The sequence below is a fragment of the Bubalus kerabau genome, chromosome 23 (assembly GCF_029407905.1).
Source record: "Bubalus kerabau isolate K-KA32 ecotype Philippines breed swamp buffalo chromosome 23, PCC_UOA_SB_1v2, whole genome shotgun sequence".
Lineage (NCBI taxonomy): Eukaryota > Metazoa > Chordata > Mammalia > Artiodactyla > Bovidae > Bubalus > Bubalus kerabau.
Window position 1 is genome coordinate 14161485 of NC_073646.1, and position 14575 is coordinate 14176059.

At 42.3% G+C, this 14575-nt stretch overlaps 1 protein-coding gene across 6 annotated transcripts in view; it reads left to right on the top strand.

Annotated features, from left to right (window-relative positions):
- Positions 1-14575, top strand: part of MRTFB (myocardin related transcription factor B) — a 319142-nt gene that overhangs the window by 288939 nt on the left and 15628 nt on the right. For all 6 annotated transcript variants that reach the window (XM_055562733.1, XM_055562734.1, XM_055562735.1 and 3 more), the window contains 4 exons: positions 5191-5325; positions 7242-7489; positions 12450-12582; positions 13323-14318. In XM_055562733.1, coding sequence (XP_055418708.1) covers positions 5191-5325; positions 7242-7489; positions 12450-12582; positions 13323-14318 — 1512 coding nt within the window. The remainder of the gene's footprint in view (positions 1-5190; positions 5326-7241; positions 7490-12449; positions 12583-13322; positions 14319-14575) is intronic.

Sequence of the window (14575 nt, forward strand, 5' to 3'; positions counted from 1 at the left end):
AAGTCAACCAAACACACAAGTGTAAAGACATGCTTATGGATTAGAAAATTTAACATTGTGCTGATGTCAGTACTACTGAAAAGCAATCCATGGATTCAGTACAATTCCTATCAAAATCCCAATCACAAAACAGTGTGGTTTAGGCATAAAGAGACACATAGACCAATGGAACAGAATCGAAAACCCAGAAATAAGTCTTCACATATATGGTCAAATGATTTTAAGATTTTAAGTGTCAAGGTCACCCAGTCTCAAGGAAACAGGACAGTCTTTTCAACAAACAGTGTTAAGAAAACTGGATGTCCACATGCAAAAGAGTGAAGTTGGATCCTTACCTAACACCATATATGAAGATTAACTCAAAATGATCAAAGACCTGAACATAAGAGCTGCTGCTAAGTCACTTCAGTCGTGTCCGATTCTGTGTGACCCCATAGATGGCAGCCCACCAGGCTCCCCCGTCCTTGGGATTCTCCAGGCAAGAACACTGGAGTTGGTTGCCATTTCCTTCTCCAGAACATAAGAGCTAGAACTGTTAAAATCTCTGAGGAGAGGGGGAGGAATAGGAGAAAGCCTCATGACACTGAATTTGACAATGATTTCTTAAATATGACACCAGGCAACAAAAGAATAAATAGATAATTAGGCTTCATCAAAATTAAAACCTGCATCACAGCACACTATCAACAGAGTGAAAAGCAACCCACAGCATGAGAGAAAAAAAATCTGCAAATCATGTATCCAGTAAGGGGCTAATATTCAGAATATGTAAAGAACTCTCACAAATAACAGGAAAAAAAAACTGATTTTTAAATGGGCAAAGGACTTGCATAAACATTTCTTCAAAGAGGATATATAAAGACCAACAAACAAATGAAATGATATTCAACAACACTAATCGCTAGAGATGCAACTCAAAACCACAATGAGATATCACCTCATACCATTAGAATAGCAAATATCAAAATCAACAGAAATTAACAGGTTGTCAGCAAGGATGTGGAAAAACTAGAACCCTTGTTCACTGTTGGTGGAATTGTGAAATAAATGGTGCATATTGCTATAGAAAATGGTATGGCAGTTTCTCAAAAAGTTAAAAACAAAATTACCTTATCAGCAATTTCATTTATGGGTATATGGCCAAAAGAACTAAAGCAGTGATTTGAACATCAGTTTGTACACCCATGCTCCTAGCAGTATTAAAAGTAACCCATGTGTCCATCAACAAATGAATGGATAAACAAAATGTTGTATACATACAGTGGAGTATTACTCAGCCTTAAAAAGAAGGAAATTCTCCATGGCTGATTCATGTCAATGTATGGCAAGAACCACTACAATATTGCAAAGTAATTAGCCCCCAATTAAAAGAAATAAATAAATTTTTAAAAAAGAAGGAAATTCTGACACAAGCTACAAAATGGATTAACCTTGAGGACACTGTACTAAGTGAAATAAGCCATCCATGAAAAGAAAGATGTATGATTCCACTCTAAATGTAGTTAAATTTATACATATAGAAAGTAGATGGTGGTTTCTGGGGAGAGGGGAGAATGGAATATTGTTGTTCAATGAGCACAGAGTTTCAGTTAGGGATGATGAAAAAGTTCTGAAAACGAATAGTAGTGATTGTTGCAGAACAGTGTGGATATATTTAATGACATACAGTTACATACTTTAAAATGGTTTAATTGGTACATTTTATCTTACATATATTTTACCATCCTTTTTAAAAATAATAGATTTTTTAAAATGAGTGACGCATGTCAGCCCTCACTACTATCAGGTATTCAAGCACCACCCGAACATCCTCTAGCTACCATGCCAGTGGATTTTAATGTTCAGCTGTTTTTTTCTATAAATGACATGCTTAAACTTACAGCTATGTAATACAGAAACAAGGGGTCAGTGTTAGGTGATCTGTTATAACAAAGCTGGAATTTTACATAAACTATCCATCTGGTAAATATACAAAGCATATATTTTTGATTTGTATTTGACTCATTTTATCTGAGGCTTGGAATATGGAAATATTTAAAGAATAATTGCATTTTGAATCTCTTATTTGCATATTGTCCTCTTAAGATCTCTGCTACATCCTAAGTTGAAAACACATTTATTGTAGATTTAAAGTCTACAGTACAAAACGCTTTTGTTTTTAAATATCTAGCTTCTATCCCTCCAGACTGTATAAAGAAATTCTCATGAAAAAGGAACTCACCAGAGATGAATGATTGGTCTTTGGCAAGTGTATTGTCTTTTCAGAAGGAGGCAGTGCAGATACCCGAAACATTATAAAACTCTAATCAGCTTAAACACTTGCTCTGAACTTACTTTTTTCTTTTGTAGCAAACTTTTCTATAGTGATTTCTAATATGAGAAAGAAAGTGAAGTCACTCAGTCGAGTCCATCTCTTTGCGACCCCATGGACTGTAGCCCACCAGGCTTCTCCGTCCATGGGATTTTCCAGGCAAGAATACTGGAGTGGGTTGCCATTTCCTTCTCCAGTCTTTAATATTTGAAGTGCTTTCTTTTGAGTTTTATGTAAAGTGTAAATATCCATCATTAAAAAATAGTGTTTTCCTGATATTTCATGCTAAAATGACAACCATTGTCATGAGACCAGAAGTTGTGAAAAGAACAGTGTATCAGATCCAATAAAACAAAGCAAAGTTTGCAACTTTTTTTTTTTTTTTGGAGAAAAGATTCTCAATCATTTTGAGATTAAATTTTTAATAGTCCATAAGGTGAATTTAGATCTTGATGTCGATGAAGCATTAAGATTTTAACATATTGCTCAATTTACTGTGGAACAAAGTAAGTGTGGTATCCTCTATGCCTTGGATATTCTTTTAGTCCTTTTTGGAATACTTTGATTTCAAAAATAATAATATTGAGACTTTTGGGGTAATTCTAGCCACTGGAATTCCAATATCTAGATATATGAAGGAAGATGGGAGCGTAGGGGAGGTGGAGGTTTCCTTTCTAAGGCACATAAAAAAAGACCAGCAATATGTAAAGAAGCATTTAGATGTTTCTCCCTTTTTAACCAGAATTTATCTTCCCATTAGGTAAAATTAACAATCATTTTATCTCAGTTGAGTTATGCAGGAGGGAGTCTGTGGTTTTCTAGATAGCAGAGTCAAACTAAAATGCCAAAAAAGCTAAAAGATGGGAGCATTAAGGCGGAAGTCAATCAGACAAGGTCTAGAAATAGAGGCCATACATTTTCATAAATATTACAGTTGATACCACATTTATTAAGACTGCTCTCTAATAAATCATTACTATCATATCAGTCAATAGGGATAGACTGGTAAAATAGCTTGCTAGGTTAGTAGAATTTATCTGCAAGGAAATATATATATATATATATATTTCAAAATTCAAATAGCTGGTTCTGCTTCATATGCCAGTTATTTAATAGCCAAAGAATGTTCTTCCCCTGTGTGAAAACTGACCCAAAGATATGTATTCGTGTTTCCAAAATAACAAAAAAAAGGACATGAAAGAGAAATAGGTGACATAAAGCTACATTCTTTAAAGCAGTGATCAGCAGGTCATCATCATTCACTGCACGTCAGAGGTTCACTGAGGAGCCAGCCATCTCAGGGCTCTTTGGGGACAGAAGTCACCCTGGAACATAGGTGTCAAGACTCATGGAGGAGTCCCTTCATTTCTGTTTGAAGATGAAATTGAGTGTGGCCACCTTTAAAAAGTCGTCTTTGGTATCGTCAACACTTACTGTTAACTAATAGTTACTTATAAACGTAAATCAATGACAAAGTGAAAACACAGTTCAGGGAGAGAAGTAACATGGGCACGGACACCTGACTGCACCCACCCACATCTCCCAGGCTCGTCGGGCCTGGAGTGACCCAGCATGGGTAACGCCACCAGGAACTTCCATTAACCCATTAAACAAATATTTATTGAGTAACTAGTATGTGCCAGACAGTAAAGAATCTGCCTGCAATGCAGGAGACGCAGGAGACTTGGGTGTGATCCCTGGGTTGGGAAGATCCCCTGAAGAAGGGAATGGCAACCCACGCCAGTATTCCTGCCTAGAGAATTCCATGGACAGAAGAGCCTAGCAGGCTACACAGTCCATGAGATTGCAAAGAGTCAGACATGACTGAGCAACTTCAGACCAGATGAGACAGTATGTGCCAAGCTTCATATTTCTTGCAGCTAATAGCCCTCTGAGTTTTCAGGTCATTTATTTTAAGGAGGGAAAATACAGTTTGCTATTTTTAAACCCGAATACTTCAACAAGAGAACTGATTTTGATTGTTGTAATGAATTTGAGAGTTGTTCAGGGAAATAGAAATGATAAAGACATTTTCTCTTAAGGCAAGGTCCAAGTAGTAATCAATATGCAACATTTAGCTGATTTATTATAACAGTACTCTCTCTTTCCAGTAAATGAATACTTACACTGTACTTACAGAAGATTGCTGGTGGAAATAGTTTTTTGGGGCTACTGATGCTTCCTTTATTAATATATGACCCCAAATTGAGATTCCGTAATTGCTGAATTTGGCCTAGGCAACAAATTCACTTCTTGCTCTAAGTGTGAGGGGACTGTCAATGCACAGGTCAGTCCTATTAGAATATATTCTTCAGATTTTCTTCTGTTGCAAGAACTGGGAGGCGGTGGTTCACAAGAGCACTAATCAGGTTTGGAAGTGGGAACAGAAGCTGTCTCGCACCCTTAAGGATGCGTGCACGGATCTGACCTACCAGAAGCAGAGCTTTCCTACCAGAGGCTGCCTAACAGTGGGCCTAGGGTGAGATCGAGGGGAGTCATGGGCCAGTAACGACGACTAAGCATCACGTCTGAATTAGCCCAGATTAGTGTGACCTATAGGGCAAAAAAGCCTTTTGAGTACCGTGTCCTATTTTGATCATTTCTATGAGTTTTGGACTTTCTTTCTGCCAAAAAAGGGCGGTTCTGACCATAGTTCTGAGAAAACACTAGAGTTTTGTGAATTCAGCCTTATTTAGCTTTAGCTTTTCGTTGCTGTCAGGGCAAAGACTAAATCGTTGGCTCAATGGATATAAAGCAAGTTATTCCACCATCTAGGTCTCAGACATAATACTATATTTTTCTTCTGTTTCTTTTCTAGCTTTTCTGTTTTCACTGTTAATGATTTCACAGATTTGTCTCCTTTCTGCCTTTTCCACCAGTTTACTCCAGTGTCCCCAGCAGTTCCTGAATTCTTGAAAACTCCTACTGCAGATCAGCCCCCGCCACGGTCCACAGCACCCGTCCTCGCCCCAAGCACCACGTCCTCAGCGAAGCCTGGGCCAGCACTGGTGAAGGTAGGTACCCTACGTGCGTGCAGCCCTCAGCGACGTCACCTTCAACTGTGGTCTCTAGCCCTGAGCACGGAGGACAGAGGCTGTGTCCAGAGCCTGCCTTTTAGTCAAGCCTTGGAAACAAAACCTCAGAAGGACTGGCTCACCCCAGCCTTCATAACTGAAACCGCCACCTTTAACAAATGACCTCTCATTTGATGGTCACAGAAGAACAGAACAAAATTCAGTCTGTATACAACGACTGCAGCAGTGCAGAAAGAGTTTAGAAATCATTTTATCAACAGTTCCCAATTCAGCTTCCACCCAGGCCAGTAAGATGAAACTCATGGGGAAGAAAGAGAGCGAGCGACTTTAGCACTTGGGATTCATGAGTCTCACACACAGATGTCTGTAATGGTAATGTGATTTCAGACTTCTATACACAAGGTCAAATTCAGCAGTATTGGAGATATATTATGTGACAGGTTAAAGGTTTTCAAGAAGAAAATACGTTTTTTTGTTGTTGTTTAGTACATTTGGCCTGATACAGCTTGGTTTGTTCTTCAGAGAAGCTGAGGATTTATGGCACTGTTCCCTGCATTTTACTTGGTCAAAATAGTTTTTTAATGTGGATTTAGAACTGCTAGATAAAGGAGGGGGAGTTATAACCTGAGGAATAGTTTAATCATTTCAGATGTGGCTTTTGCCAAAACGAGCAGAACACAGATCCCAAACTTTTAGAACTAAAAAAGGACTAAAAAAGAGCTAGCGAAGCCTCTCAGCACCTTTCAGGTGAGGATACCAAGGCCCAACGAAAGGAGGCTATAACAAGGTCAGGACCCTGCCTCTGAATCCCTCTCTGGCCTTCATCTTTCCCTCTCACTTAGCTGCAGTGCTCCTCCTTGGAGGCAGTTAGCCTGGGTGTGTTCCTCACTCCCCTCTGTCCCCAGGACCTGTTTGTCCTTGGTCTTCCTGGAGAGAAGGCTCTTGCTACTCCAGGCTGGTTCATCTGTGTGGCCATGTGTCCGTGCCTTCAGGGCACAGATCAGTGTATTTCACCCTATTCCATCACTTAGTATCGGAGCCACATATTCCAGCGTGTCTGTGCAACTTGCGCCAATAAAATCAGCTCTTCCGTCCTTGTCCCACAACCCCCATTGTGTCTTTGTACCTAAAGCATCTCAGAAACAGTTTCCTAGACCTTGTTTTATGTTCTTGTGGACCACTTTTTAAAAAGATGAATTTATCTTACAATATGAATATTAAAAAGTAGAAACTGATCTGATAACTTATAAATGAAGGAGATGAAAACCCAGAAGAGACATCTGATTCTTAACCATAAGACAGGGTCTCACACCCCATTTTTCAAAATAAAAATGTAATGTTTTGGAAAAAATGTTTTAAATTCATGTTAACATCACTCAGCATTTTTTGTGCATATTTACCATAGAAATTCATAGCTTTATATTCTGCTTTATTCTCAATTAGAAGCACTTTTCTGCTTTTATATATTCACCATAGATTTTAATGATCATAAAATATTTGCAGAATATAAAAGATTTAAGTTATATTTGTGATTAAGTGAAATACACTTAATCATTTCCCTATTGTATGTTTAGTGTGAAGCCTGTTTTTTCACAAGGAGATAATAATATGTAAGCACTAGGCAGTGTCTACACAGGACCCAAAGTAAATGTTTGTTGAACTTGCATAGATGATGCAGAACTGAGCATCTTGCCCTTAGTCTAAGGGAACAACGCAGCAGGAGAAGTTCTTAGGAGCACACGAATGTTCTCACAGCTCCTGAAATGTGTTTAGTATATTGCTTTCCAGAGAGGCAATCCCGATTTTCAAGGTGCGTTACTTTTTCTTTTCAAGTCAGATATGCACATAGTAGAATAGACTGCTTTCTCTTAAAATGTTCTTTTTCTCGAAAATAGCAAAGCCATCCCAAGAATCCAAACGACAAACACCGCAGCAAAAAGTGCAAAGACCCCAAGCCCCGGGTGAAGAAGCTGAAGTACCACCAGTACATCCCGCCAGATCAGAAGGGGGAGAGGAGTGAGCCGCACATGGACTCCAACTACGCCCGGCTGCTCCAGCAGCAGCAGCTCTTCCTGCAGCTGCAGATCCTCAGCCAGCAGCAGCAGCACTACAACTACCAGACCATCCTGCCCGCGCCACTCAAGTACGGCTTCGTAAACTGGGTTCACTGTGGGTTTTGTGAGCAACCCTTAGTGTCTGAAGGTGGGATGCTATGATTTATTTGTGCTCAGCGATTATTTTCATTCTGTTGTCATCGAAGCTCATAGTGTCAGAAGTGCACATAGTGAGAAAAGTCTGCATTCCAGTTCACTTTTTGTCCTCTGTAACAGGTTCTGAACTTTTCAAGTTAGAAACAACTTTTCACAGTTACTCATCCAGGAAAGATTTGCCTGTTTATTTACTTGAATATTAGATGCTATGAGAAAAGCAAAAGAAGTGTAAACCTGGTATAAGCACTTTAAATTTAAAAAGACAGTTGACCATAAATGCTGGAGTGGTCAAGGAAAGTTTTATGGAAAAGGCAGGAGGGAAAGGGCCTGAAACTTGGGAAGGACCCTTCCAAACCAAGAGGAATGGTCTGAGTACAAATACAGAAGAAGTTAGAGCAAACAATGCCTGTTTATATTGCATGATGAGAAAAATGGCCTGAGTAAAGTATATGACTAATTTTTAAAGCAGAAGGCAGATTTGATCAGAGCCAATGTCTAGAGAAACGTGAAGTTGGGAAGACTTTTTTTGGGGGGAAGACTTTAATCTTGATATGGTGGATGTTTCAGAGGACCATGGTGACAAGGTAAAATCAAAATGCAAGAAGGAACAGTCTGATGCCAGTGTTGGAGGGGAGTCTGCAAGTAGGAAAGCCAGTTAGAAGCTTGGCAATAAAGCAGATACAAGAATAAGAAGGGACACTGAGAATGGGAAGAAAGGAGCAGGTGGCAGGAGTCCCAAAAGACGATAAAAGGTCTCAGTGACCAAACAACTATGAAGAAGGAACATGTGTCCAAAGTTTAAGCCCAAGCAGGAAGGACAGAGGGAGTGAGTCCTGATAATTTCTGAAACTGAATTCTCACAGCAGGACACCCACAGCTAATTTTGATTATGTACTAGAGGAAATCACTGGTTACACATCCTCAGAACACTGTTCTGGAAAACAGAAAAAAATACGAAGTCTCTGTCCTTCATTTCATTCACTTTTCAGGAAAAAGGAATTATTTACAGTCAACTGGAGAAAAGAAACTCTAGAAAAAGATCCAAAATCTCATGACAAGGAAAAAATTCTACTCTGATCCAACCACTCAATTTTTGATCACGTGATCTGTAGAAGCCTATGTTTTCTACACGTAGGCTAAGCCTTCCTCCATGGAGAGCCCGTAATTTCTAGGAGTAGAAAAGGATTAAGGCTTACTAAAAAGCTTCTCTGTAAGACATAATCTCCTCATATGCTAAGAATTATCAATTCACTTTTTTCTTTGAAGACCCAAATATCTTGAGGAAGATTAGACCTATTAGTCATTCAGACCTTCCTGTGAAGTGCTTAAATCTGAAACATCAGGGCAACAGAGATGAAGGAAGAAAAGAGTGTTTGTAGCATGTTTTTATTTTAAGAGGAGGCAGGCCCCAGAGAGCTGTTGACATTGGAAGGGACCCAGGGAAGGCCAGAGAACTGGACGAGCATCAAAGACAAAGCACTGCTGCTTTACAGCTTCATCCAGGCCCGGGGAGGCGGCCCCCGGCCTGCCGCCACGGGACCCCATGAGGGAGGAGGGCAGCAGGGGTGCTCTCAGCGCCCTGGCCGCGTGCTCAGCAGCACCCTCCTCACAGCGACTCTCAGAGGGGCCGACAGGACTGCCCCCGAGCCCTGATGAGGGAACTGGTAACTGAGGAGCCAGTAAAAGGGGGTGTCTAGCCATGAAATAATCCTTTCTGTAATGTAAGAAATTGTGTGGGGCCAGCTTTGCAGATGGGAAGAAAACATCTGGCTGGGGTTGGGGGGGCACCCAAATGCGAAAGTTCTTTGTCTTTCTATGAAGGCTTTAGTTCCCCCCTCCTCAAACACTCCTGCCACTGAAGTCACCAAGCCACCTGCCCCAAGAAAGCGTCATCCAAAAAGACCCAAGAACTCAGAGGAGGAAGGAGCTGTCATTTCTGTGTTTATTTCACCGGATGGAAATGGAACACCAGTTTTGTTTAATCTCCAGATCCTAAGAATGGAGATGTTTTCAAACACATTGGTTCCTTTTACCAGAATTCAGTATAAGAAACCAAACGTGGGAGTCATGTAGGGCCCACAGTGGTGGGACTTTACCGATAACAAAGCCCTTTGGTATCTTGGGAGGAGCGGGAGGCTGGAGACATGGGGCTTTAGTTCCCACATGGCCACTTACTGACAGAAGGGAAGGGTCCCAGCAGGTGTCTGGACCTCAGGATCCTCAGCTACGCAGTGATTACATTCATCAGGTATCCACTCCCCTCCTCTCTCTTTTTCCCCCTCTGTTGATTTGGGAAAAAAATAAACCAATTTATTTTTGTTGTTTTAAAAATTGAATTAAACACTATACTGTTAATCATATTAGTGAGTATTATAGAATCTCAGCATGAATAAAATAATTAATTTAAACCCTGGGGACTTCCCCAGTGGTCCAGTGGTTAAGAATCCACCTGCCAGTGCAGAGGACGCAGGTTCGATCCCTGTCTGGGAACTGAGATCTCACATGCCGTGGGGCAGCTAGCCTGTGCGCCACAACTACTGAGCCCGCTTGCTTTAGAGCCTGTGCTCTGCAACAAGAAAAGCTACCCCAGTGAGAAGCCCCCACTTTCAACTGGAGGAAGCACATGTGCATCAGTGAAGACCCAGCACAGCCAAAGATACATTAATTTTTAAAAATTTAAATTATGCATTCTCAAGGAGAAGATATCATTCACAAAGGAACAAAAGTTGGAAGCAGTTTTACAGTTTTTATGTAATAAAGCACAGACCTATGCAGATGAACGAGAATGTAGTACATCTATGGTATTACAATTTCAGAGAGAGTGATTAGAAAAATTATCTAAAGAGCTTTTCTGGGGGACAGTAATGAACATAAAGCTGAGAAACAGTGATTAAAATGATTTCATAATTTGAAAATATGGTTTTTAAAAGTTGACTCTTAGAAAGAATAGTGATATATTTTTAAATACTTGTCATTTCATCCAAACTTCAAAATACTTCATATCAAATACTTCAAGTACTTAATTTCATCATAATTCAGGCAGGTTTAAAAAGCCTCCGATGCAAGTCAAGAGTTAGCTGTTGACAAGGCCAGCACTGGCTTCAAACACAGGCTTCCTAAAACCCATCCGAGAAAGTCCATCCAGCCGTGGACCTCACCCCAGAGGCACCGCCACCTCAGATCCCTGTTTCAGGACATGGAGTTCAACATCTCTTTGGTACCAAGCTTCAGTACCAAAGCTTATACTGACACTTAGGCCTGAGGCTGCGATGGAATTGGTTGTACAGCGTCAGTGACCACGTGCACCTTTCTCTAATGAGTATCAACCAGCCAGAAAAGAAAATGCCATTGTTGCCAAGCGCATCACAGCCAGAAGGCATTGGAAGAACCTGGCTTCAACATGAAAAGTTTAGGGGAATTATTACGAAAGTATAACAGATTCACCAACACTTTTTAAATAAGCTTTTAAAAATGTAGTATACGTTAGAGAAGTCCATAAATTATAAGTGAACACCAGTGCCCAAGTGCACTGCTACGTCACGAGGAGGAGCACTGTCAGCTGCACTGTCATGGGCTCACATCCCCCCTTAGCGACTTCCCTGATGTGAACCCATGGATTAGTTTTGCTCAGCATGTTTGTGAGTCATATCTTTATTCGTGCAAACAGCAGCAGTTAATTCTTATTCTTGTCTACTTCATAGTTCACCCACCCAGCATCCTCTCGATGGGACAGTTGGTTGCTTCCAGTTGGGGCTCTGATGAATTATGCCATAGTAAATCTCCTGACCTGCATCTCTTGGTTCACATGCGTGTGTCTTTGTCAGGTGTTGATCTAGAAGTGGAGTTGTTGGATCAGATGGGTATGGTGTTTCTTTAGTAGATACTATGAAACCGTTCTCCAAAGCAGTTGTACTAACTCTGCTTCTACCCGTTGTGTATAAGGGTTGTGGTTGTTCCAAGTACTCGGTGGCGTCAGTCTTACATATTTATTTCAGCAGCAGCTCTGCTGGGTGTGCAGTGCTGTTTTGCTGTGGTTTTCATTTTCCTCATACCTGATGAGGTTAAGCATTCGTTCGTATGTTTATTGACCATTTGTGCTATGTTGGTTCACGATTTTCCCATTAGGTTTTTCTTTTTCTTACTGTCAATAATTTGCAAGACTTCTGTGTGTATTCTAGATGAGGCATTTGTCAGAAGTATGTTATTACAAACATCTTCTCCTGGGGCTTGGTTTTTAACCCTTTGAAAGATAATCTGAGTGCTTTTTGTGTCCTAAGAAATCTTTGCTTATCAAAAGCTATGAAGATACTAGGCTAAGTTTTCTTCTCAAAGTTTGTTTTCCAATTCACATTTAGGTTTTGGGATGGTGTGAGGCTAGGGGCTGATCAAGAGCCCTGTTCTTCTCATGTGACTGACTGTCCAGTTTGGCCCATTACCATTGATGGAAGGACCACCCTTTCCCACTACACCGCCGTGTCACCTTTGTCCTCGTATGCAGCATCTGTTTCTGGATTTTCTGATCTCTCCCATTTGTTGTCCTGTCCTTGCATCAGCATTATCTTCATTACTAGCTCTGTAATAAATTTTGCTGTCTGGTAGTATGATGCTTCCAGCTTTGCTTTTCTTCTTTAAACATGCCATGGCCATTTTTGGTCCTTTGCATTTCTATATAAAGCTTTGAATCATCTTCTAAATTTTTACCAAGCAGACAGACAGACAAAACCTGCAGGGATTTTGAATGGGGTCTAATTTGACTGACATCTCTTCCCTATTGAGTCAGCCAACCCATGACCAGGTAGTTTTCTCTTTGTAAGTTCACAGATTGTTAACAGGAGCAATGTCAACCCCAGAAATCATTTTATTAGAAAATCTAATTTTCTTTTTCTTTTGAAGGCCACTCAATGACAAGAACACCAACAGTGGGAATCCAGCTTTGAACACTACCACATCTAACACACCAAGACAGAATACACCTGCTCCTGTGAGAAAGCCAGGACCTCTGCCATCGAGCTTGGATGATCTGAAGGTGATCATTGCAAGTGGGGTTTATTCACCCGTAAGAACCACAAAACTGTAAACTATGCCAGATCTGTCCAGCAGATGTAGGCAGTTTCTAATAGGCCTTCAACTCTACCAGCACGAGGATACCCATTACAGAAGTACTTTCTTTTTACATCCATTAAGTTTCCTTTAAAATGACCAGTAATAAATTTCCATTTATTGAGCAAATGCCATGAGCAAGCACCTTCCTCCCTGCTTGTTGCAAAGTTTGGGAGAAGAGGAAGATGTAACAGTTAAGAACATGATCTCCAGGACCCTCTTTACTGGGTTCCACCCCTACGCAGCCTTCTGTTATCGGTGATAGCTTGGACCAGTGACATACCCTCTCTCCCCACCTGTAAAACAGGAATAATAATACCTACCCCTCATGTGAAGGTTACCTGAAAGAGTAAAGTACTTCTGGCACTGGCCCATGGCAGTTACACAGTAAATGTAACTGTTATCATTTCTGGTAGTAAATCTTTTGAGGTAGCAAAGGAATTAGCCTCTAATAACCCTTGCTTTATCACTGGCCTTTCAGGTCCTTTATGTCTATAATTCTGTGTTTTTGTGTGTTTAAAAAAAAAAACAAACTGTCACACTTACACCCAGTCATACAGAGCTGTCTGACAGATGTAGGCACCTTTTCCAGCACACAGGTGTGCTATAGATTTGTCAGAAGGTCGTAACACCAAAAAAAGCGATCTGATTGATTTGTACTTCCAGGTATCGGAGCTGAAGACAGAGCTGAAGTTAAGGGGTCTCCCTGTGTCAGGCACCAAACTGGATCTCATTGAACGCCTAAAACCCTACCAGGAAGTGAACAGCAGCGGCCCTGCTGCCGGTGGCATCACAGCTGTGCCCACACCCGCCGTCGTCCCCAGCAACCCCGAAGTCACCGTGGCCCTGCCAGTGACAACACTACAGAACTCTGTGACCAGCTCAGGCTCCACTTTCAAGGCAGAGCTGCCCCCCGCCAGCAGCAGCAGCGTGGCCCACGTGGACAGCGGTAGCTCCCCACTGCCCATCTCACCTGCACCTTCCGAACAGTCCAGCCTCAGTGCTGAGGACACGAGCATGGCTGATACGTTCACCGAGATCATGACCATGATGTCCCCATCTCAGTTCCTGTGCTCGTCGCCCCTGCGGGCGACCAGCACTGAGGACAGCCTCAGCCCTACCAGCAGCACGCTGTCCACCCTGGAGCTGGACGCAGCCGAGAAGGACCGCAAGCTCCAGGAGAAGGAGAAGCAGATTGAGGAGTTGAAGCGGAAACTGGAGCAGGAGCAGAAGCTCGTGGAAGTTCTGAAGATGCAGCTGGAGGTGGAGAAGCGAGGGCAGCAGCAGCAGCGGCCCCTGGAGCCCCCGCCCCCGGCCAGCACCCCGGCCCCTTCGGTCTCCAAGGCCGACCAGACACGGGGCCCCACTGCTTCCACCACCAAGGACGAGGCCCCACTCCCCGATGGCCCCGGCCCGGTGGCCGGCCAGTCCCTTGTTGCCAAAAAGGCCATAGTGATCAAGCAAGAGGTGCCTGTGGCCCCGGCCGAGCCACCGAGCCTCGTCCCACAGTTTTACGTGAGTTCCCAGGGCCAGCCGCCCGCCGGGGTCGCTCAGCCGCAGGCTTTACTGACCACGCAAACTGCACAGCTGCTGCTCCCTGTGTCCATCCAGGGCTCCAGTGTGACCTCAGTGCAGCTCCCTGCAGGCAGCCTCCAGCTCCAGGTGTGAAGCATGTCTTCTAACTCCTTGCCTTACAGCCTGCCTGACCCAGAAACGGCTCGTGGTGAGCGCAGACCCGAGCTGCTTCATACATGCATCCCAGTCAGGCTGCCAGGTGGCAGGAACCGCATGCGTGTGTCGGGGGTTGTTCGCAGATGTGGACAGCTAGCACAGTTTTCAGAGTAAAATCAAACGGGTGCTTTTCCTTCCTGCTGCCTTTCACCCTTAATGAACACAGTATCGCATGTGGAGACCTGTAT